The 26,377-nt window shown below is 34.9% G+C and overlaps 2 protein-coding genes across 2 annotated transcripts; one reads left to right on the top strand and one right to left on the bottom strand.

The window, feature by feature from the left end:
• The first annotated feature begins 6,893 nt into the window (after positions 1–6,893).
• On the top strand, positions 6,894–12,964 carry LOC145583953 (uncharacterized). The gene is made up of 8 exons (XM_081640901.1): positions 6,894–7,209; positions 10,045–10,188; positions 10,270–10,385; positions 10,767–10,858; positions 10,983–11,004; positions 11,089–11,157; positions 12,528–12,590; positions 12,679–12,964. Exons 1-8 carry the CDS (start codon positions 7,011–7,013, stop codon positions 12,757–12,759), a joined length of 786 nt encoding a protein of 261 aa, XP_081497027.1. The 5' UTR covers positions 6,894–7,010; the 3' UTR covers positions 12,760–12,964.
• Positions 12,965–13,514: 550 nt separating this feature from the next.
• On the bottom strand, positions 13,515–23,220 carry LOC145583946 (uncharacterized). The gene is made up of 4 exons (XM_081640893.1): positions 22,788–23,220; positions 18,009–18,284; positions 17,392–17,529; positions 13,515–15,195 (listed from the first exon to the last, which is right to left on the bottom strand). The coding sequence occupies exons 1-4, from the start codon at positions 23,106–23,108 to the stop codon at positions 13,645–13,647; spliced, it is 2,286 nt and encodes a 761-aa protein (XP_081497019.1). The 5' UTR covers positions 23,109–23,220; the 3' UTR covers positions 13,515–13,644.
• Positions 23,221–26,377: the final 3,157 nt, after the last annotated feature.

Here is a 26,377-nt window from a genome sequence, read left to right as displayed (position 1 = left end):
TCAGCGGAGATTTCGGAGGGGGGAAATAGGTTTCATTGTTTTGTTTGGGAGAAACTTATGGAGGACGAACAAGAAGCAAGCACTTCCCTAAAAATTCTACTGTAATCCAATATCCTTTCTCCTAAATTTGTCAATTTTCGGGTTTTAATTCTGAAAATGGTGGAAATATTAAGGAATGAGGAGTTTGTGGTAGTTTATTACGAGTAGAGAGAGAAGCCATGGGAGAAGGAGGGGAGGGAGTACGTTGGGAACCATGGGAGAAGGGGGGAGATAGAAAATCGAGAGGTAATAGGAAAAAGGGGATAGAGAGTGTGGAAGCCATAAAAGATAATGCTTAATTTTTTTATTTATTTTTTTTTTTTAAGAAAATTATTGTTTTTTATTACATTAGATTTTTAATTAATGTTGATGGATACGAGTCAAACGACAATGCTGTAAAAAAAATGACAAATAATAAAAAGATTTTTTTTAATAAATTTTGTTAAAAAAAAGACTCATACTCCCTAAACTTTTGCTAACTAGGCTAAGCTCCTTAAACTTTTGGTCAGAAACACCAAGAATGGTGGTTGAGGGATCAAAAGTACACAAATGAAAGTTGAGGGACTAAAAGTGCACAAATACAAAAGTTCAGGGACCGTATTTATGCTTTAGGGGTGGTTATGGATCTTTGTTAAAATATACTTGGTAATATAATTTCACCAATGGTGTGTTTGACAATTGGCTTTTTAGTTTGGTCAAACAGACAAAAAATAAGTTTGGTAATTAGCTTTTTTGTTGGCTTTTAAACTGACTTTTCCGCCAAAAGCTATTAGGAGTAGCTTTTTCATGGTGGTAGACAAGGGAGGGTCGTGGCCTCGTGGGTGTCGAGCTAGGGCAAATGAGGGGTTGGGGAATTCGTGGGTAGGGGTAGGGGTAGGGCCACCGACATGGGGGAGAGGAGCTAGGTGTCAACTACTGTGCGGGAAAGGGGGTGGCTGAGAAGGGGTGGTGGTTGGGTGGTAGGAGTGGTGGTTTAGTTGAAGAGAAGGGGTTAGTTAGTTAATTTTGTATAACTAATGTTAACCATTAATCAATAGCAGTTAACTATAAAATTAAATTTTTTTTTAAAAAAACACTACACTTAATTATGTAACATTATAGTGCCACTTAAGAGAGTTGGAAAATAGTTTGTCATTCAAAAAGAATAATTAAACTCTTAAGGCCGCCATGTAGAATTTTTATTTTTTTTTATCTTATATTTAATAATTATAATCAATAAGACCAGTTCATGGGGCCTTCCTCCTCATTTGCACCAAAAAAAATAAATCAATAAGACAAGTCAAAGGAGAGATTATGGTATAAAATCACGGCGTTAAGTAAAAAGAATCCGAGTCAATATTTTCACTTGCATAGCCACATGAAGACATGATCATACCCCTATTAATAAAAATCTCTCCTATTAATCATATTAATTTAGTACCATAAATGATATCAAGGTTATATTTAAACAAATTCTCCAATCTAATCTTAAAATTAGACAAAGAAGAATTAGGAACCACACATGCTATTAGTTACAATATATCCAATGACTCGCTCTTTCTCTCTTTCTTCCACCCTGTATCATAATTTAATAGTTATTGTTGTTTTTTGTTTGTTAATATTTTTTCATTTTCAATTGATTGCCCTCATTCTATTTACAATTCTCCCAGGCTCCAACATCTTCTTTCTTCCTCTTGCTCCATTATTGATTTTTCCTGCGATCATTGTTGATGTCGGTAAGTTTGTTTAAATTTGTTAAAAATAGGAAAATTTGTCAGAAACAACCTTTTAAAATGTTCACTTTATTTAAAACAACCTTTTAAATTTTTTTTTGCAATTTCAGACCACATTATAAATTTTTTTTATCAAAGACAACCAAATGTTACTTTTCGGCGTTGACTCTATTTTTCCCGATGTTGACCACGAGTGTGCGAGTCATGTGACCTCCTATATTGCATAATACACCCCTTTTCCCCTCCAATTAACTCCTATTAAAACCCCTGCTTCTCTTTCATCCCTCTTTTTGTACGAGTAAATTGGAGGGAAAATTGGTGTATTAAGCAATATACGAGGTCATATGCGTTGCACACTAATGGTCAACATCGGGAAAAATAAAGTCAACGCCGGAAAGTAGCATTTGGTTGTCTTTGATAAAAAAATTTTATAATGTGGTCTGAAGTTGCAAAAAAAAATTTAAAAGGTTGTTTTTAGTAAAGTGGACACTTTAAAAGGTTGTTTTTGACAAATTTTCCTTAAAAATATGAGACATTGAAAAATTAATATACATATCTAATCATACCTTTTTTTTATTTATTCATTCCAAATATATGTATCTAATCACATTTACAATTTTTTTTTTAAAAAAACGGAAATTTTTTGAACATATAACATATCGTACAAGACAGACCCTATGTTTTAATCACTAGGAGCTAGGACAAGATCAACTTCATTATTCTGTAAAAAAAAAAATAAAAAATAAAAAAAAAATAACTTTATTATTTATGATATTAAAGTTTATATTTTTATAAACATAAAGTTTCAACCCTTTTTTTTTTTTTTTTTAAGGTAAGAAGAAATAAACATTAGGAAGTCCTCCTCACGAGGGAATTCCTGATGTAACCCTTGCTTTTATATATCTAGTGTATGATATCGCCTATTATAACATATATATTATAGTCGTGACATACAAACATTAACAAACATTTCCAATTCCACCAAATTATTTCATTCAATAATTTCATGAGTATATCCTTTATTTTCGTAATTTGAGAATGGACAAGATGACCTAGTTAAGTTTTGACGATGTTTTAAAACAAATGTAAATAATGTAGTAGTACAATTATAACATGAATTTTAATGTTGAATTAGAATTTTATTTGGTGCTATGGCCTAATTTGGATTCGGAGCTCAGTTGCTTATGGTGAATTAGATAAGAGTATTATATAAAAGTGATAAATTATTTTTATTACACCGTTTTTGTTTTACTTTGAAATATTTAAAACAGCAGGGCGTCAATAATGCAAGAGGTAGACCATTGCCTAAGTTTGGAGAATGGGATGTAAATAATCCTGCATCTGCTGAAGGTTTTACAGTCATCTTTAATAAAGCTAGAGATCAAAAGAAATCTAATGGCACTGCTGTTGGTGGCTTAAAAGGTGCTCAAAGATTTAATCAAAACATTAATCATGTTAATAACAACCAACATAAGCAAGATCAAGATCTCAAAAACAAATTCAAACAAGCTGATAATCAAGAACGGGGATCGGTAATAAATACTCACTATTACCTTTTCATCACTACTCCTTGTGGTCCTTTTCGTTTTTTTTCCACTTTTAACTTTTTTTATTGTGTCGAACACAAAAAAGTAAATATAAATGAAAAGAATAAAAGATATCAGAGGGAGTATTTATCAGTAACTATTATTTTTGTCTCAACGAGTTTGTTAAATTAGTTATGTGTCGGCGTGTATTATTTATAGCTATTTAGAGATATTTTTGTTCTTATTATTTTTTTCTTAATAATTGCAGAAAAAGTGGCTATGTTGTTTCTCTACTAGGTGAAGCTATTGCAGATGTACGGTTGAGTTGTAGCAAATGGTGGTTTTGAGATTTTGATTTACATATTTGGATGAAGAAGTATGACAAGGAATTGAATATTTGTAAATTTTGAGGGCAATTTTTATATTAATCATTCATTCATTCATCATTTTATGTTTAGTACGGAGTATATCAAATCTAATTTATGGGCTTAGTACTGCACATGTTCTATGTCAATCATTTAAAAATTGTTATGTTACTAATAAAGAATCAATGTTAGCAGGAGAAATTACTCAAAAAAAATTACTCAAGTTTTTTTGGAAGTGGCAACAGGAATATGTTTTGGCGTAGAGAAAGCCTAATCTTAAAGGCAAATAATATAAACGGGATTTGGTCTCAAATTTAACAATTATGCTAATTAATCATCCACCGCGGTAATGTGTAGGTGCATTAAAAATATTGTGATTGGACTTTGCTCCAAATTATGTAAAAGAAAAAGGTAAAAAACTATTGGTAGATCATATTACAAAGCATGTAGTCCTTTTTAGAAAAACGTTGTTAAAAAAATATTTTGAGTTTTATAGCTCACTTATCATATCTTATTTATTGAAAATTTTGTTATATTAGGATTGAACATCCAACATACATTTTTTGAGAAACCAACATACACATGTATGTAGTTTGAGGACATTTTTTTATGTAGTTTGAGGACTTTTTTTTTTTTTTGTTGATAAGGAAAAGGGCTCTACTGGGCCGAAATCTATCACATGTGCTCCCAGGTTAGCGGGCTAGACATTTTGGGAGTGTGTGTGTGGGGGGGGAGGGGGGGGAGGGTAAGAGAATTCTAAACTTATGGTTGTGAAATAATGATGAAATGCAAACCTTACCACTAAACCAAGCTATGCTTGGTATCCAATTTGAGGATATCGTATTACAATTATATAATGAAATAGAAATACTAAATAGTTGTAAATTTTTTTTGAATTTTAACACCACAAAAAAGCACGAATTTAATTTTTAACAATATATATAAAAAAAAGGTTTTATTTTAACACCACCAAAATTTTTAAAAATTGGCTTTTACCACCACTTAACCGATTCATGGATGGAATCCGTTAATGGGGCTACAATGCCTACGTGTCAACATATTATTGGTCTAAAATAATTTTTTTAAAAATACAAACCCTACAACTAATCTAGTCACTCCACCTCCACTGTCAACCCCACCTCCAGCAACGCGTCGCCGTCAATCCCTTACCCTAACAGCCCCTGTCACCGAAAACTTCGCCCCCTCCCTTCCCCATTCCCAAAACCGACAACCCTCCCCAGCGACCATAAAAAACGGTCATTGTTGTTTATACCCATTAAAAACTAGTCACCACTAAAGGCCGCTAATAGTCGACATAGTCTGAATTAGGGCCGAAATGGTTGATTTTGACCACCGATCGAATTCGACCATAAGTGGCCAATTTAGGGGATTTTTTGGTTGTTTGCAAAATGAATGACCTTAGAGTGTGGTCGTTGTCCTTTGCGGGGTATGATTGTCGGTTTTGGGAAGGAAGAAAGGGAAGGAGGGGGTTTTCCGAGGGCTTTGGACTGGGATCGGGAAGGTAAGGGTGGGGTTGTGGTGTCGTCGAGGTGCTAGCGGTTGGGGGGGGGGGTGGCTGGGTTAGTTTTAGGGTTTTTGTTTTTGTTTTTAAATTTTTAATTTTTCTTTTTTTTCTAAACTAATAATATGACGACACGTGGCGTATCTTATTCTTCGTACTCTATATTTATGTGGATGCTAAAAGGCTCTAGTTGACTAAAGTATTAAGGTTTAGATTCCAAGATTTAAGATCAAATCACATTTACACCATTAATGTTGTCGTTCTGTTTACTAGAAAATTAATTATATTGGATCCATAATTAGAGAGTTAAATACTTTTCACCAAATAAAAGAGTGTTAAAAGCTAATCTATTGAGAAACAAGTTCACCTAATTTGTGGTTATTTGATTCAAAATTTTATCTTCACAAACACCATTGATATAATATTTACCTGCCTCAAATTTGAAATGACTTGACCTAACTAAATTCGATCTTAACGCAATCTACAACCCGAATTGACATTTTTACATTTTTTACTCCATACTAGACTCATAACGGCTAACAAATGCATGTAAAAAAAAATATTGCAAAACCCCAAAAAACTTTCAAAAAATAAAACATACAGTGTGACCAGCCACTAGGGGTGTTCAAATCCGGGTACCCGGGTTTTCGGGTACCCGAAAACCCGGGTACCCGGAGTTTCGGGTACTTGATAATTTGTCCCATGTCCCGACCCGAATATCTCGGGTACCCGGGTTTCGGGTACCCGAATTATTCGGGTCGGGACATTAGGTACCCGGATTTTTTTTATTTTATTTTTTTGAAAAAGATTTATTTATCTTTTTGAACACTAATGTTTATTATATAAGAGTATAAAATATCTCATATAATTATACAACACTAACAATAGTATTTCTTGTAAAAAAATCAACAATATATAAAATAAATTAAAAAAAACAAATAACAAAATAACTTTCTTATCAGTACAATATAATCCCAACAAAAAACCCAATTAAAAGAGTACATTCACGTTATTAATATCAAATCCATGAATGAATATACTAATCCAAACACAATAAAAATTAATTTACTACTAATTAAATTGTAAAACACTAAAACCCACAATAAAATGGGTATACATATTCATCCCTAATTAATTAACAAATATACTCCATTATTTATATTAGAAACTTGTAATCTTCTTGTAGATCTGAGCATGAATGATGAAAGTGGAGCCGCACCTTACTGAAGCAAGCACATACACGCTGCACCTCGCCTTCGGTGTTGATGTTGTTGTTGCAGTTGTTGTTGCTTCAATTTGCAGAATGAAGAACAAAAAGAGGGGCGGAGAAAGATAGGGAAGGAGAGAGAACTGGACAAAGAAAGATGGAGGAGAGAGAGAGGGAGATGAAGAAGAGAGATGAAGGTGAAGGAATTCAAGAAGAAGGTAGGAAGAGAGAGAGTCAAGAGAACTCAAGGAAGCGGCGTATACCCTAGTAAACTCTAAGTGGGCAAGGCTTATTTTAAGGGAGGGTTTTTTTTTTTTTAAAAAAAAAAAAAAAACTATTAATTTATTATCGGGTAAACGGGTACCTGGTAATTAAAAAATGCGGCCCATGTCCCGACCCAGATTAGAGACAATTTTCCCGGATCGGGTACCAGACCCGAAAAAACAGATTTTTTCCCCAAATTTTCGATCGGGTATTTACCTCGTAAAAATTAAGTCGGAAACGAGCCAAGCAAGGCATTCTTATTTCCTAGCCCACAAGGCCACAAAATCACCCCTGGCTTTCTGAAAAACGCCTGAAACCCTCGCAAAACCCCAATACACAGATCATCTTCTTCTTCATTCCTGCAACTCCCTATCAATGTCGCTTCGAAGATTACTCACTCATCATCGCACCTCTTTCTCTCTCCTCCTCCATTCTCGCACTCTCTCTCACATTCCCACTTCTCATTTCAACCCTTCTCTCTTCACCCCTTCTTCTTCTGCACCACTTCCCGCCTTCCCTTCTTCCGATTTCCTCAAAGAATGTCGCCGGGGTTTTGCCAAAGGACGCAAGTCAAGTATGTTTCCTTTTCAATTCATTGATTCTTGTTTATTTGTTGATTGTTGTGTTCAAGTAATCTGTATTCATGTTGATAATTTCATTTTTGGTTTATTGTATGATTGTATGATGCTGCCATTTTTTCGTTTTTTGTTGGAATTTCTGTTTGTTTATTTTTCTTTCGTTATTTGAAGTAAATTATGAAATGGGAATAGAAATGTTGAAGAAATTTGAGAGCTTTTTGTTTGCAATTGTTATATTTGTACCCATAACAGTATTTGAATTGGCTGCATTTGATTCGATTTTGATTCTAATTCAAATATATATATGAGTTTGTGTGATGATGCCCTCATTGAGGGAATAATCGTTTCTAATACTTTGATTGATTTTGCTGCGATATTTACTAAAAACTTGAGTTTCTGGTTTGCATTTGATATAATTGACCCTGTGTTGTTACATTATTGACTTAGTTAGGGATGCGAATCGAGGTATGAAAACCCATGGACAAGTTGTGGAGGAGTAACCAAGGATTATATATTTATGTTGTACCAGGGATCTCTCTGATTTGAGTCCTTTACAATTTTCTGTGGTATTAGATGAATCAACGGGGTATTTTAGGTCAGTCATCATGGTGTATGTTGTTTACGGATGATATTGTATAGGTGAAAGAGACTAGAATTGGGGTTAATGCTAAATTAGAGCTATAGAGGCAAAAATTAAATTCCTGGGTGTTTAAACTAAGTAAGAGCAAATTGAGTATATAGTGTGCTGGTTTAGTACTAGAAGGGAGTTAAATGAGGATGTAGTAATATTGGATGGTAAGGAGCTGAAAGAGAGAGAGTGTTTTAAGTACCTTGGGTCTTTCCTATAAAGGTTTGTTGATATTGACCAAGATGTGAGTCACAAGATTAATTCCAGGTGGGCCAGTGGAGAGCAATAACCGGAGTATTATGTGATTGTAGCTTAATTAAGTTAAAGTGTAAATTTTATCAGACAACTATAAGACCAAAACTATTATAAGGGTTTAATGTTTGGCATCTAGGAAGAAGCATATTAGGAAGATGATTATGAACATATTGGGAATGATGTGTGGGAACACCTTAAAGGATAGGATACATACAAAAGAAAGTTGGGAATGTTGAAGTTTCGCAATAACATATGAGAGAACCAATTACTTTTGTAAGGACATGTGAGGCAGAAACTAGAAGATACATTGGTAAGGACAGTAGGGAGTTAGAGGAATCCGAGGGAAATCTTAGATGACCTGAAATCCTGATCAAAGGGAGTCAACAATAAATATGAAAATCGAGTTTACAAGAGCAAACACTTAAAAGAATGGCATGGAGGGAGAGAATCTTTATCAACGGCTACTAGAGAATAAATCTTGTGTGTTGCATAGTTGTGCTTGTCTAGCTAATTTGAATTCGCTACATATGATTGAATTGTAGCTAATTCTATCGTTGGGGAATCACAATTTTGTACACTTAACTTTATTGCTTACATTTGGGCTTGGATTTTTGCACAAATTCCTTTACTAATTAGCTTTTCTCACTCTAAATTTTGTGGCTTTTATTTATCAAAGTAATGGCACGGTGGACATATTCCGTTAGTCAATATAAATGTCATTTTTTGTTATTTTGAATTCTAAGGATAAGCAAATTCAAACAAGATTATCATTTGTTGTTGTTGTTGTTGTTTTTTTGTTTCTTTCTCCTTTGGCTCTTAAGTAGTAGGGAACACTAGATTGGGTGTTAATTTTTAAGGTAACGAGTCTGGAAGCCTAACTCAAAAATTTATTTATGAAGAATGTCCTATGTTGAACAAAAACACAATGTACCTTAGGGGTAGAAAATCATTCATTTTCCCAACAAAACTTTTACCTTGGGTTTTGTTGAAAGAGCTTTCTCAATCACTCTCAAGTGGTTAATATAATTATCTTCTTTCCTCTCTTTTCTTCTTCCTCCAAAAAACCCTAGTTCCCCATCTTGTTGATTTTAGTGGTGGACATTGACATATTGCTAATTGTTCTGTTGTTTGTTTCTTAATCTATGAGAATTTTCCCATTCAAACTCTTGATGGGGTGTTGAAGTCTCTTACTTATTTTACGGTTTAGAAAAGTTAAGTTGAAAGTTGTAGTATTTAATTTTGTATTAGATTCGAGCTTGATGGATTTTCACACACACAAGTAAAATTGAAAACAGAGATTAACATCGAACCTTAGATTGAAAATATTGACAATGGGGGTTTGTACAAGCTAGCAACTTTAGGCTGCCAGCCTGCCAATCTCTATTAGTGACTTTAGGTCACCACTTTCAAATTAGTGACATGAGGTCACAACTCTCTCAAGGATACACTCCCAAAATCTGCCTACCATTTCCTCTCCCCCCTCTATTTACAGTTTATCATACTAAACTTAAAGACTATGAACCTAATAATGCTAGACTACCCATATTGTCCCTCCATAGGTTAGTCTATTACAAATTTTATACTGCAATGGGCATCGGTTCTTATATGATTGTCTATTAAATCAGATGAATATACCAAAAGGGCACTGAGATTGATCAACCCCTTTCCAGGAGGCCTATATTAAAAAACAATTGGGCTTACAATTTACATGTCTTGGATATGAGATTTTTTTTACCCTACAGCTTATGTTGGTTCCTATGATATGTACTCTGTATTTGTTAGACATTTACTGCCCAAGTTCAGCAGAGTAAATGAATATTCAGAGATCCTTGAGTCCTTGACATTTTTACTGTCATTGTAAATTTTGACAAATGCGTTGATTAAATGGGACATGGATTTCGGTGTGATTTAAATTTTCTTGTTCTTTTTTTTTTTTTTTTGTATGTAGAGGGTGATGATAGTGCTAATACAACTCAAGTTGTCGAAGACATTGGGCCTGTTGTAAAATCAACTGCTAGTTCACAGATGGAGGCAGCCCTAGATGCATTATCAAGAGAACTAACTAAGCTACGAACAGGAAGAGCATCTACAGGTTCATTGCTGTCTCTTCTATGAAGATGAAGATTGTTAATAATTGGCCTGAAGTAAATGAAACTCTTATTACTGTTTACAGGAATGCTTGACCATATCATTGTGGAAACAAGTGGTGTAAAGATGAATCTGAACCGAATTGCTCTTGTCACCATTATTGACTCCAAAACTCTATCAATAACTCCATATGACGCAGATGTAAGGAACTAATTCTTCACAATGCAAAATTTCTTAATTTTGCTTTATCAATAACTCCATATGACGCAGATGTAAGGAATTAATTCTTCACAATGCAAAATATCTTAATTTTGCTTTTCTTACACGATTTTAATGCACCCTTCATTCCTTCTGTTGCAAGCCACACACTAATAACTATTAGATGTGCACTTTCATTGACTTCCATAGCTCTTTTAACCTGTTAATGCTTTGATTGCTTGAAACATCTTTTATATTTAGATTGTAATGTTTTGAGACAGTATTTAAAGATGAATGAACATAAAAGAAACAAAGGAAATGATAATTTATTCATGTATACCCTGCTTTTAGTAAATTAATCATGTTCACTGACTGTGTTTGCAGACTATTAAAGAATTGGAGAAAGCCATTGTTTCATCTCCGCTAGGCTTAAATCCAAAAGTAGATGGTCAAAGATTGATAGCTGTGGTTCCTCCGTAAGCAATTCGTCCTTGTCTTTATTAGATACCTAGAATTTCTATGTACAATTTATCTTATGGATAATATCTGAGACTTCTTTATTCCTTACTGACTGATTTGACGGTTCATTGTGACGAGCAGATTAACCAAGGAGCACATACAGGTGTGTCTTAACTTCATTGCTTTCAATATATTGCCTTTGAGCTCAAGGGACTAATATTCCCTTTTCATCTTTGGAATTCTGTAGGCCATGTGTAAGGTTGTTGCTAAAGCAAGTGAAGATGTAAAGCAAAGCATTAGGAGAGCTCGCCAAAAGGTTTGTAGAAGACATTATTATTTTCAATCTTCAAAAATTCTCATTTTGTTTTTCATTTGTAGTTTCCACCTCTGTCCAGTACAGTGTTTGTGTCTTTGGGTTGGAAAATTAAGGAAAACTGAGGATTTTCCCAGAAGGGCATCTTGATGCTGAGATGCTGATGGTGATGATAACATGTTATTTCAATTGAACAATACCTTTTTGATTTAAATATTCCCCATTTTGCAGTTTGAGGAGTAAAAGAGTAAGAGTTTATTAGAAGAAATGCCTTAGCTGTTCACACAGTTGAGGCCAGCAGCAAACCCTAGGTGCTATGTAGTGAGCTAGCGGAGTTTCCACCTTTCTCAGTTCTCGTACATTTTGTTTGGATAGATATAGAAGGGAAAGAGGGGGAGTACAAGAGGAAGAAGGTGGAGCTCCATCAAAGAGGGAGAAAAAATGGATCTCTCTCCCTCTCCCCCCCCCCCCCCCCACCCCCTCCTCTCCCAACCTCTTATTTTAACTAGGAAACTTGTTTTCTTTCCTTTTTTCTGCATTACTTCTTATCCAAACAAAGTGTAAATTGTCACTTCACTGGTGGAAAGCTTTTACTGCAGAGTAATCTGGATCTTAACTTCTTATCTTAATAAGGGTTCTGGGGTAGATAGGTTGTGATTATCAACTGCATGGTATGTAGTTTGAGGCAATTGAGGGGTTTTGAGCTTATGATTCTCCAAAACATGGATAATTTTCGACTTGTAAATTTAAAAGAAAAGTATAATAAACAGCTGTAGTAAAGATTACAAACAAAGAGGACAAGTTGTCCTCTAAATAAAAAAACAAAATTACTTTTAACCCAGTTTCATTGAACCTTCCTAACCAATTTATTAAAGTCTGGCTGCTTTAGCCCTTAACAAAGCCAAATAAGTGACTTATTGAAAAGACAAGGAGACTTCTGTTAATTCCCTTGAGTTATGCTCCAGCTACACACGTCACATGATTTCCATGAAGTGTTGCACCACAACTTCTCCTTACACTTAGGTCACTTGCCAAACCCTTTAAAGCTAAGATTCTGCTAGGGAAAACCCAATATTCTTCATGCAAGTGAACACCCTCCTCCAGAAGTATCTTGCCTTTTCACAATGTAGAAATACTTGCAAACAAGGCTCACTAGGAGCTTGGCATTTCTGTTGAGATAACCAAACTTGACCTTTCATTTTGAAGCACCCTCTCTATCCTGAATCCTATTTAATGCCAAAGTCTACTCACAAGCTTTGGGGGCATGTCATTAATATTTAAGTGTTACATAGGAACTGATATCTAAAATCACTTGTTGTAAGAGCAATTGATTGTCAAATATTCTCATTTAGCCAAATATATGTCTTATGCAGGCATTGGATACTATAAAGAAAGCCGGATACCCTAAAGACGGTGCCAAAAAATTGGAGAAAGAAGTATGTAGTCACTAACATTGGCAAATTTGTATTTTGGGTTTTCTCATTTTGCCAATTGATAATGATAGTTTCTTTATGTTTTTTTTAGATTGATGAGCTGACTAAGAAGTTTGTCAAGTCTGCTGAGGATATGTGTAAAGCAAAGGAGAAGGAGATATCCGCGGGTTAAATACTTTTAAATGCATTCCTTATTTGATCTACTCATACTGCTACCTTAGGTTCTAAACTTAATGTTTGGATTAGATGGTATTGTTTTTCAAGGATGCTGAATCAACATCATTGTACATTGCAAAGCTTGTTGTAATTGGATGCTTTAAAGAACACCGATAAAGCCTTTTTTGGAATAAATACTTCACATTTTCTAATTGGTATGATGGGAATTATGGTCTCAAGACTGCTTCAATCTTAGTAGGGTTTGACTTATCACTTGATTTTGGTCAAGTAAATTCGGTTTGAGTAGAAATTGGTCTTCTGGTCACCTTTGTTGACACAGGTATGAGTCTTGGGTTGTGGGTACATATCCCAGAATTTGACACATCAAGGCTGAAAATTTTAGAAAAGGGTGCAGGGACACAATATAAATGGAACATTTTCCTGTTATTGAAGACTTATCATGAGTTTACTCACAGTTATGAGCAAATATCACACATTTGTCTTCTCCTTTGTTTTATGTTTACAGTTTTTTCTACAATCGTGTTTATAAGAAAATTGAAGTGTCTAAATGGGCATTTTAGTATCTGATAAGGATTATATCCTGTCGAAAAGTGTTGCTTATGTTCAAAACTAACTTTGGGTAAGCTAATGTATATTCCAGTTGAGATGATATATTACTGTTGAAAGGTATATGAGTTGTAAGAATCAATGATGTTTTTAAGAATAGTATAATTTTGCCTTTCCCACAAAACTGCTTTGCCAGTTTGACACAATTTCGAAAATATTTTCTTTTGATTCTCTTTAACTGTTTGCAAATATTTACAATGAAAGAATACTTCGAGGTGAAGTATTACACCACTACTATAGAACACCAATATACCTAAATGAAGTACCTCATCATTCAATTACCATTCAGCTTAGAGCTAAATACAGCTTCTTTTGTCAGAAGCTTGATCCCTCTTACCCACAGTTTAGCAGCATCGCAACCGCCTTCGCACACAAAATGCACTTCCTTGTTCTTGGTTGTTACTACATGAAACACCCCAGCTTCATCTGCATCACCCTTGCTTCTCCTGTTCTTGCAGAAACGTGCACTAGGTCCAACTTCAACCTCTTTACAGATCACATTCCTCCTGCTGGATGTTCCCCATGTCAGAACTCCATTCGCTCCAACCATTTTGATCATTTTAGCATGGGGAGACCCTCTGCCTCTTTTAGTGTGTTTCTGCACACAAGCTCCTCTCCTTACCAGCTTTCGAGCGAGCTCATCTAGTATAATTCCTTCTGCTTCATTGTCTTTCCTACCATTCTTCCTTGCGAAAGAAAGTGGTGTTTCGCCTCTGGAGTTCTTAAAATCACAAGAAGCTCCTTTCATAATCAAGAGTTTACAGATTTGGGCATGTCCTTCTCTGGCTGCTAGCATTAGAGGTGTGTAGCCATCTCCATCAGGAGCATTCACATCATAACCCTTGCTAGTCAACAATTGGACAGCTCCTAGGTCTCCTTGACGTGCAGCACAGTGAAGAGCATGGAACCCTACAGCATAGCGGTTGTCCATTTCAAGTGCATAATCAAGTAACACCTTCTCAAACAAGTCTCTGGTGCAGCTGAGCTCTGATAATGTTATCACGGTATCACCTGATTTAGTGGATCGTTTCACATCAGCCTTGGCATATACAAGCAAGCGAAAGGATTCTACATGACCTTTTAAGGCTGTAAGCAAGACTGCTGTGAAGCCATTGTCATCAGGTTGATTGATATCTATTTCTGGCTGCGCTAATAATATTTTCAGAGCCTCTGTATCCCCAACTTGAGCAGCAAATAGTAAAGGTGAAAAGGTAGAGAAATTGCTGCTTTGAGGAACTTTCCCTGCCTTGATGACTTGCAAAATTGTTTCTTGAAAACCCAAAGACCACTTATTTGAGGAAGCAATTGAAGCAACAGAAAAGCCAACATCGTTGATCAGCCCAAAATCAGCACCAGCTGCTGCCAGTACCCTGAGGCACTCTTCTTGCTTGAACTTGGCAGATATCATAAGAGCCGTGTCACCAGAGTTAGTCCTTGAATTCATATCACAGCCAGCTTCAAGAAGAGCTCGGATGATTGTTGGTAACCCAAGTCGAACAGCCATGTGTAAGGGACGGAACAAAGTATTGGATGTTGTAACTGGACACTCGATATCAACTCCACAATCGATCAGCACATTGACAGCTACACTGTTAGCACAGAGGATGGCATGGTGAAGAAGAGTTCTTCCGAGATGAGGAGTATTTGGAGAGTGTTTTTTGAGGAGCATCCTGAGGATTGCGCCACTGATCTCAAAGTACTCGACTGCGCACCAAGTGAGGGGATATGGCTCTGCTAATCCTGCACCCACTCGAAACTCTTCACCTGAATCTGAGTCCCATGACCAAGCTCCAAGCTTCACTTCCATGTCTGTTTTTATATCAGCCTGTTTATCAAAATAAGGTGTAATCAAAAATCTGGAAAGCCCTTAAGTAATTCATCTTTCCTTACATTCATCAAGATAACAGCTTAGCTACCTGTTGGCAATTGCCATGATATTCTTATATGTACAAAAAAAAAAAAAAATGAAAGGTTTGTCCCTTCCAACTTATCTACTATTTGAGTAAATTAAAGAAATATTGTATGATACATACAAAAATGAATATTTAACCATGTATAAATACTAATCACCTGAATTTGCTTTGTTTTTTATTCATGGATTGACTGAGATCTTGTCATTTTCATTGATATACACAAAAAACATGCAAAGATTTTGCAATGATAGATTCAATTGTATAATTTTCAGAAATAATATATTTTTTTTATTTTTTATTATTCATTTAGTACAATTAACCTTTTTTTGTTTTTTTTTTCTTCTTACATTTTTATAAAGATATATTCACTTAATATACACCCCCACTTTTTTCAAAAAAATATACACCCCCACTTGTGCATTACTCGCATGCATATTAAGGAGATAAACTTGTATAGTTTTCCAAGTTAACATATAGGTCATATACTCTAACTTTGAGGAAAGTCAGTAATTTTTTTTAATCAAAAACGATATATTCTCCAAGTTAAATCTCCTAATACACCTAACAGTATTTACTGCAGGTCTAAAATTTACTGTGCCATGCTATATTTATTCTCAATAAGACAGTAGCTGAAGGTTTCTCTTCTCCCTCATCGTGTTATTCGTGTACCACAATAGCAGCTGACTACTGGACCATAGGCAATGAGCTAAGAAGCTACTAGTATTTGCAATCAGATGTATTCTCAATCCGTACAAGTACCTTGAACGGATGCAACGTACTTGTATGGTACACACTTACAAATCCAGCTGTCATTAAGATGGTACTCTGAAGCTCTAAACAAACGTCATTAATGACCCATTCACCCAACAACTTAACATGTCACAAATAGTACAAGGATAAAATTGACCTATTTAGTATCACAAGCATACTGCAAATAATTGTGCCATATATTGCTATGTCAGTGACTCAGTGGTTCCTAAGCAAGCACGGTTATCGCAAGATATGAGCTGAAAAGGATCACACTTCATGTTAGGTGTTAGTCCGTACTCTGTATCTGTACATGTTATATTGTTAGGTCTAGCCTCCCAGGTGCTTTTAAATTAAATACCATTATTAATTTATGATCTGACTCTTGAAACTAACTAATACCGTCCCAACCCCACAAAAATCAACCCGCTTAGAATGTGATTATTGGGAACCAATAACCGATCCTACCTGATTAGATTGAACCCGAAACAGAATGGACTATATTGACCCGTATAAGAACCTTACCTGATATTGAATTGACTTGTAGACAACCTGAGCTAAAACTTTGCTATGACCTAACAATTTATATCAATAATCCTTCTTATTGTGTTTCTTAACCCCTTGGTGAAATGTACATTATACTTTTTTTTAAGGTAGATTATTCTTCACCCTCTGAAAAAATAAAATATATCTTGGTAATAAACTACAAGTAAATTTAAGGGTCTCCAAATTAATTTGGTTCAAGTCAATTTCAAGTGTGATGATACACTTCGTTTTAATTTGGTTAAAAATCTGGTTGATTTCAACAAATTAGCTACCATGACACAAAATATCTAAATCAAGATTGTTAATTTTACTAATGTCATTGTCTAGTGTAGTTATGAGGTCCTTCATTAATCGGATGGAATCAAGTCTATCACTTCACTTTTAGTACTACAACATACTTTGTGTTAAGGAGATGTCTTATTTCTGCACCCGAAAAAGGGTAACTCATCCAATTGACAGGCAAGCAAAACATAATAATGTAATGTTCAATCACCAACAGGATAAATTGGTTTTCATACTAACAAAAACCCATAACGACTAACAACTAACTTACCTTTAAAAAATCATGGGGTGATACCTTAGACGTGAAATTAAATCTCGTTTTCATCTTTAGTGAAAGGAGTAAATTTTCCAAATAACTCACGTGTAGGTAAGACTTAACAGCTAACATTTCCGCCATCTAATAGCAGTAAATATTTTCTATACTTTAAATAAAGAATTATCTTCATATCAATTTTCAGTTAAGGGGAAGGGATCAGATGGTAAAACAGTCTATCACCAGTAACAAAAATTGACAGTGAAAATAGTAAAGTCACCTGTAGCAGCAAACGGACAACAGATGGTTGCCTACTGACAACAGCAGCGACTAGCCCATTGCAATCAATGTTGGCATGAAGAGATGGCTTGGATGATTGGAGAAGTACACGGTCCATTGCATTTGTATCCACACCACACTGCCAGTTAAAACAATACAACAAAATTTCCATGTAAGCCAATACTCCAAAAAATGTATCACTCAATGGACCTGTTTTGAGACGATAACAATTGGATGTTGGATCCACACCTTGATATAACGCAACAGTATTATTCATCATTTAGATGCTAAGCATTATCTAATACCAGTGTGCAACGTAAATAAGAGCACGAGTCAACTCTGTATAAAAAAGAAATTAACATTTTACCTTAATTATTTGCTTCAAAAGTTAACGAATTTATGTACTTGTATATTATTATATTGTCTAAACATTTAACATTCAATGTTCTTAGTTTCAGTAAGGCAATTACCTATGTATAAATTTAAGGGTTAACTGGTATAAACGTGCATATTATCAATAATAATGCCAAGAGAGAATTAAGTAGATGACAAAAACCTCTGTATACTTTATAAGTTAACATGGTATGGGATACGTTGAAGCGTTAATTTATTACGGACCTTAATCATTGTATCAACAACATCAGTGAATCCTCTGCCACATGCTGTGACAAAAGCATGCAAGGCAACATGGGGCCGTATAAGGTCAGATCCCATCAGCAGTTCTACGAACCTTGCCCGTCCATGAATGCTAGCCTCCAAGAGAGCCTGCTCACATGCTGGTTGAGAAGCCCCCGCCTTGAGCAGCACCTTCACAATCTCGAGATGCCCTTCTCTCACTGCTGCAGTAATCGCAAAACCTCTGAATAGTTTCTGGTTTACATCAGCTCCAGCATTCTGTCATCCATGAAAACAGCTACAATCTCAGAAATTTTATTAATGTCGGCAAGAAAAAAAAAAGTCATATATACTAATTTGGAATGTCCGGAATACATTGTCACAATTTATTAAATCTTGAGTGTTATGGGGAGTATCTGATCAAAATATGACAAACCATTGGGACAATGTAACTATTACTACTTCCAGACCGCAAGTATATTCTCTTTTAGTATGATTGAACAAAAAAACAAATACTTAAAAGAAAAAAAAAAGGTCTTAATGATTTAGAACTAAGATTTACATAAAGAGACAAAGAAAGACTCAGAAAATGCCATGACAAACAGAAACAAGGGAGCAAGAAAGTACATTATTTTGTAAACAACTGTATGAAAGAGGGATTTACTACAGATTTTTAAGTTAAATTACGACGTCGGTCTGTATTCATGGATGAGGAACAATTAAATATGGGCCTTGGGGATCTTCATGTGCACTATGTCAACTAGATATTCAGATCCGCTAATTATAGCATCTACCAGAAGAATCCTATGATACTAAGTTACTACTAACAATGACAAAACAAAACTAAACAATGCAAATTATTAGCAATCTACACAATTGCACCATGTTGTTACCACATTTATAATCTCCCTCCTTCCCCGACAAATTGCCTGTCCCAAGTTCAAGGTTAAATTTATTTTTTGTTTCATGTGTTGACATGGAGATGTTGGTTTTTCCTACAAGAAATATTGTTCATGTGTGACAATATACTCATCAATAATTACTTGTATAGGATATTTCTTATTTCATATTAATCTATACCTTAATAATACGCTGTTTCTATTGATTTTTTATGAGATATTTTGGTCATTACGATTATTCTAAGTTAAGCAAATGACTTATTTGACTTGAAAAATTAATTAAATCAATAATGCACAAATGCACAATCTTTATTGCATAAGATTGATAGAATGGGCACTTACTCAACTCTTACCAAGCCACTAATATAAAATGTCAAAGTAAATGGGATGGATTAGAACTTTAAAAGTATTAGGCTAAGGCTAATTGTCTCTTCACAAGCGAAAACGCACCGTTTTGTTCAAACTTCAAAGGGAAAATTCAAAACAAGGAGCATTGACTTTGGTCTGAGGAAAAAGAAAAATTAAACAATGCTTCTTGTGGTCCTTGGTCCTTGCAATGAGTTTAAATACTAACAATATTTATACCTTTTTTTCAAATGTTTGCTCACCTAAACCCAAACTTGACAGTTGACACATACATAAGCAGATAATCCTGCCCTAATATTTAGCAATACTCTGAAACAATTTACGGAGCTTAAAAAATAATCATAGATAATATTTTTAGTTTATTGAAATTATTTAAATGAGTATAAAGTTAAGTGAGTTAAATTAGCTTTAAACAAACAGAATATAGATCAATTCCCAAGTAATAAAATTAAGCAAAGGTAGCTAATCAGACAACATGTGTAACAAAATGGCTTAGATTTTCAATTAATCTAAGCACGAATGCACTTTAATACTTTATTGTATAAAAAGTCGTACTATGTTTTAAAATTCAATTTGAAGTATAGTTAGGTATAGTGTAGTATGGAATATACAATTACTATTCAGATGAACAGCAAAAACATATAATAGCATTTAAGTAACACGCTTAAATGATAGCAGAGCATAACAATAAGAACATTCAATCCTAGCAAGTTTGGTAGGGACTTCACACCCGTCTTGACTAGCAAGCTTTCAGATAATGAAAGAGAAGATCATTTTTATTTTTAATACCTCCCACTTTGATGATAATTTCAAGTACAAAACTAATTTAAGCATTTATTATGCTTCAGGTTTATTATAAATGCCAGATTGTGGTGCCCAAGGAGCTTTAAGTCCTTATTCTTTTGTTTTGGCTTTGCCTCGAAACACCGTCAATTGCTTTTTTGAGCTACTTAACGGATAATCAGGTAATCAGGTTTTCTACCTACTCATCTAACATACTTTGTAACTAAATTGGAGTACACTATAAAAAAAAAAAAAAAATAATAATAATAATAACAATAATAAATTAAAAAAAAAAAAAAAAAAAAAAAAAAAAAAAAAAGTAATTAGGGTTTCTACCTACTTGTCTAACATACTTTGTCACTGAATTGGACTACGCTCATTACTTTTTATATATTAAATCGATACGTGTCAAATAAGATGATTAAGATTTTCCATTTATTTTTAGTTCATCAAGGCATGAAAAACGTTTGTAACTAAAGAGACAAATAATTTTTTTGCCAACATAAAATAACTTATCTGTGGTACTAATAGTATTAAATGAAGAAGTACTAATAATGCACAAAAAGAAGCAATTTAGCTTTGTGTAAGGCTGCTATCAAACCAACCAGCGAACTCAGGTTAATTCAGAATGCAATTGATTATTGATTATTGTACTGAGAATAATTTCCAATTGCTCTTTCAAGTGAAATACAGAGTAATAAATTTGTAAAACATTAAAAAGCTGAAATTAGGAGGGAGAAAGAAGACAATGTTGACCTCGAGATAATTTAATGAACTTTGTACTTCTTTTTTTACAGAAAAATGAATTTTTTACTTCAAACTAAACTTGCTCTACATTACATTTTTATTTTTGCTACAAGTACCGATTTATGATAGCGTATAAATATTTGATAGTACGAAGTAAATCAATTAAAAATGTTTTTTTTTTTTTGAGGTCAATTAAAAATGTAATTTATACTCTTATCAATTTAATTATGAATGATACGATTACATATTAAGGATCTGTTCTCATACGTTGAATTCAGTTCAGTTCAGTTCAGTTTAGTTCAGCTCCCAATTTCCTTCTCTTATAAAATATTCAGTTCAGTTCAGTCAATGAGAACAAACCTTAACTGGTATAATTAATATTTGATTTGACTTAATACTTTTATTTCTAACTTTTTGTATATATACATCATTTTCCTTGGTTATTAATACCATGTTACAAGGACCAACTAAATCAAACGGTTAAGTTAACACTTAGAGTTCAAAACTGGTTTTATACTCAATCAATCGCATTATTAAAATTGTTTACACTTCCTATAATGATAAGGAAAATAAATTAAATTGAGATCGTACTCAGGAGGAAAACATTATTTTCTCACAATTTCTCACCTAAAGATTGTTGTCGTCTTGTGAAGATTGTCTACTATCTAGTATTGGTAACGTAGACATCTAAACAATTTCTTGATATAAACCTTAAATTAGTACAAATGTAACATAATCTTTTTATTTTGATTTTTAATATTGTAAGAACAAAAGTATTAATAAACTGTCTAGTATTGTTTTCCTCAAAAAAAAAAAAAAAAAAAAAAAAAAAAAAAAAAAAAGTCTAGTATTGGTAACGTAGACATGTAAACAATCTTTTGATATAAACCTTAAATTAGTACAAATGTAACATAATCTTTTTATTTTGATTTTTAATATAGATTGTAAGAACAAAAGTATTAATAAAAAAGCAAATCAAAGAATGTAAATCTTTCATTTGAAGGAAGAAGATCATCCAAAATTTGCGCAAATTAAATTGGAGATACTCCTTTCAAAATTAACTTTAGTGGGACCATTAAAATAGAAAAAGGTAAACGAGCCTTGTACTCAAAAATACGTGAAAGTATTCTTCAAAAAAAAAAAATACGTGAAAGTAATTCAAGTCAAATTAAAGAATGTACTCCTTAGTAGGCTTCAAATTTTAAGACATGTACCCGCGAAATCAGTTACTGCTACTATCGATCTCATATTCTCTGCGCTTATAATCCAAGTCAATTTTTGTATACTCCATTATTTAACGCAAATTAACATTCAATTTATTACCGTTAATTGGATGCCTCAAAAAAAAAAAAAAATATTACCGTTAATTGGATGTTTATTATGTTCGGGATTAATAGTCACGTTTTTTATTAAATTAAAAAATTATACTCGTATTCTGTATTACAACAATTTATTTCAAAACAGAGGGAATATAACTACCCAAACCGAACTCGAAAACACGAAACGGTGAGTAGTGAGAGCAAATTAGACATTTTTCTCATTCGGAAATTATAATCACGTTTTTATTCGTATTAAAAGAAAATTATAATAGCGGTAGCAGTAATTAATTTGAAACGGAGAAAATATAATTTTAAACACCGTAATCGATAACACGAAGCCGATTATGAACGTGTAAAAATTAAATGCAGGAGAAATTTAAAATTCAAACTAGAAATCAATTTCAAGCACTTTTTCCGTAAAATTCTACAATTCCAAATGGAGGACCACTGTACATTTTTAGACATGTAGAAATTCAAATTTTAACAGCAAATATTGAAAAAACTCATAAGATAGAAAAAATCAGGAAAAATCTACTATTATCAAAACTAAAGCAGATTTTGGCTAAAAAGCAAAAATAAAACAAATAAAAATAAATTTAATTAAACTTCAATCAAAATAAAATCAATCAATAAATACGAATAAAAAATAAAAAAAAAAAAATAATTACCAGGAGTTGGCGAAGAAGATTAAAATTGCCAAAATGAGCAGCGAGAAAAAGAGGAGTGACATCAGTTTTAAACTCCTCATAGTGAAGAACGACGTCGTTTGGTAAATGATCACGGAGAACAACCTCAGGACGACGGAGCTTAAGAGAGACGGCGCCGACGAAGTTAACGTCGAGAAAAGAGTCGGAAGAGCAGTCGGAAGCGGCTTTGAGATCGCCGGAGGAGAGAGAATCGAGGAGGCGTTGAGAAACCTCGGCTTCGTAGTTGACCGGAAAAATTTGTTTACCGGCGATGGCGGCGGAGGTGTGAGAGAAAACCGTCATGGTTGTCGCCGGAAAATGGCGAAGGGAGGAGAGGAAAAGAGGGAATGGAGGAGATAGTAGAGTTGATTTGGAGTTGAGGTGAAGTTGTTGTGTGAGAGTGTGTTGAGGAGAGTGCAGAGGAAGGAGAAGAGAGGAGAAGTTGGAGTTTGGAGAATGAGAATGCGAGAGACAGGGGAATTTATTGCCTGCTTTGCTGCTTTGAGATTTTACTACAACTATTTTTATTATTTTATTAATTATGGTTAATTCAATAACATTGTTTTATGGGTAATGTTATATGTAGCCTTCCCGTCAAAAAAAAAAAAAAAAAAAAAAAAAAAAAAATGTTATATGTAGCCTAAGGGCTATATATAAGCATTAAATATATTCTTAGAAATTGTATAAAATTAGGAATTTAGGACAAAAACACGCGTAAATCAATGTTATTAGTGTTTATATTTTGATGATTTCTTAACTTTTTACGATTTTCAATTGTAAATTTAATGTTTATATGTAGCCCTAAGAGTATTAACAATGGTGAGGATAAATATATCCTTTCCCATTTTATTTCTTTTTTTCTCCAATCGACATATTATATTCTCTTTCTTCCACATCACTTCCTACTATCTCCATCCTTTTTCTCATTCTCCTTCTCTAATATTTTCAACATCAATAAGGATCCTTTCCCATTTTCAATCTCCTATTTACATATACCCCACTATATATTCTATCTCTTATTTATATAATTATTTATTAATATAATAGTTTAAAAAAAAACATAAACTAAAAATACTAAAGCTTTTGGCACAAGAGCCAAGGAAAAGAATCCTTTCCATTAAGAGGAAACCACATTTTCCTCTTCTTAAGAGGATCCTTTCCCCCTATTTCACATCAATGAGGATCCTTTTAGCCAACAAAAAAGTGAGCTAAAAGGATACAAATCCTCATTGTTGCTGGTGCTCTAAGGGCTATGTATAACATTTTCCTTGTTTTGTTTTATTTATGTTTTGGTAATGTTCAGCTGAGTTCAGTCATTGAGAACAGACCCTAGTTTATTAATCTCGATAAGTATTTTTATTAATATGTAATTTTTATAGTTTTTGCTTGTGTGAGATTAAAGATATTTACGATAAAAAAAATTGCATTGATAACGTAAATGGGACTAACATTATAAATCGGATGGAGTAATTAATAACGCTTTTTATCTCTCTTATTCTACAATAATTACACATTTTACCTGAATTCACTCACCTCTTCATCTTCACTTTTTTGTTTTTACTTAATTTAATATGTATTGCGTATTTACATTTTCTCTCATTTATCGATCTTGGTTCTTTTACAAATAATAACTGTTTAGGGTAATTTTACCCCGCCACGTGGTCCAATCAAAGATGACACGTGTCAGCCTCAGGATGGCCCAAAGTGGACCAATCCCTGCTTGACACGTGTCACTCCAGAAATTAAGGGGAAAAGGCGGCCTTCAGGCCCAAATCCCGAGAAAGCCGCAAAACGGCGCAACCCACCAATGATTAGGGTTCAGTGACCTAATCAAGGGCACAAATCCCAAAGACCCTATAAATAGGGAGATGTCCCTCATTTTGAGGGCACGTTTTACCATTTATTAAACTAGCATTCTCTCACATCAGAGAAACACCTGAGCTTGGAATCCGAGCAGATACCCACCTAAATTTCCGTCCTCTTTATTCCTTTTCAAGTTACTAACTTGACCGTCGGAGGCGGAGCTCCAACCACCCGGAGTCTCCGTTATTTTGCAGGTACAGCTCAGCCGGATCAGACTTCGTGTTGTAACTCTCCCGAGGGACAAAAACACCCAAAACATTTGGCGTCGTCTGTGGGGAGAGTACCTCGAAGATGGTTCAAGAGTTTGTAGCACCCCCTAACCGTCTGGGTGAAGACCCAAAAGTCTTTACAGACCAGGAGGATGAGGATCCTCAGCTCGAAACCTTTACAGCCGAGGATGGCTCGCTCAGAATCAAGAGCATCCGGCCCAGAGATATTCTGGAGCAGGGTGCCTCCCAGGCGGGTCCAAGCCGACCCACTGGACATCCGGAAGGGGAAACCCAAACGGCCGCTGGATCAGCCCCTGTCACCCGAGACGAACTCATGAATTTCATGACAAGTTTCAAGGGTGAAATTAAAGAGCTAATCACCAAAAGTCGGGCTGGCCCAAGTAAAGGTCAGTCGGCAAAGAAGACTCCTCCAGAGAAGGGGAAGTCAGTCAGAGACCGGCAGCCCACTCCTCATCCAAAGGAGAAGGCAACCGGGACCATTGATTGGTCCAAAATTCTCCTTCCTAAGAGGAACACCAACAACACCCGCCGGACTCAGCAGCCGGTGGGAAGCAAAAAATCAACTCTTGATGCCCGGGAGATCATCAACCGGAAGATAAACCAATCACTGTCTGAGTCGGCTTCAACATCGAACTTTCCAGACAGCTTCAACAACATTTCTGCAGGGAGTGCACCTTCCTTGCATGAGAGCCAGACAGGCGATAATACCGTCCATTCTGGCCCTCACATGATTGGAGTTGTACCGTATGTGCCTACTCAGGCTTACGGACAGTATCCCCCTCACTTCATGCAGCCAGCCTTCTTTGGAGGTCAGGCGACATATCCAAATGTCCAGCCATTGGACTGACAGCTTCGTCTGTTGCGCCTGGGTGAACAGCCTTCTGCGTTCACCCGGGAGATAACCGAGGCGGCCCAGCCGGCCAAGGTTAAGAATGTGTTGGTTGGTAACTATGATGGTACCACCAATCCGGAAGACCACCTCATGGCTTACACCAACCTCATGTATCTGCAGGGGTTGGATGATGCCACTTGGTGTCGGTGCTTCCCGGCTACATTGAAGGGCATTGCCCAACAATGGTTTGGCAATCTTGTAGGAGTTTATAGGTACTACGCAGCGAATATAACATGAATCATATTCAAACAAGTACCAATCCCAAGAATCACATGCATAACACACAAGACACATAATCATACCTTTGACGCGTGAATTCCACGAAGCTATTCGACAGGCAAACCAGGGAGAGAATAGAGCCCCAAGCGTTGCTCCTCTACTTAGTCCACGAGATTCGAACGAGCCGTCCACCAATACTAGATTGGTCGAGTGATTGAGGAAAACCGTGATCACCACCTTTACGGACAATCGACCACCGCACGAACCACCACCACCACGACACACCACCGGCGCCTAGGAGGAGGAGAGAGCCGTGAGAGAAAGAGGACTTTGAGAGGGTTGGGTTTCGTGTTTGCTAATTAGGGTTT

Source organism: Chenopodium album, chromosome 2 (genome assembly GCF_948465745.1).
Source record: "Chenopodium album chromosome 2, dcCheAlbu1.1, whole genome shotgun sequence".
NCBI classification, from domain to species: Eukaryota; Viridiplantae; Streptophyta; class Magnoliopsida; order Caryophyllales; family Amaranthaceae; genus Chenopodium; species Chenopodium album.
This window is presented reverse-complemented; position numbering and strand designations above follow the sequence as displayed.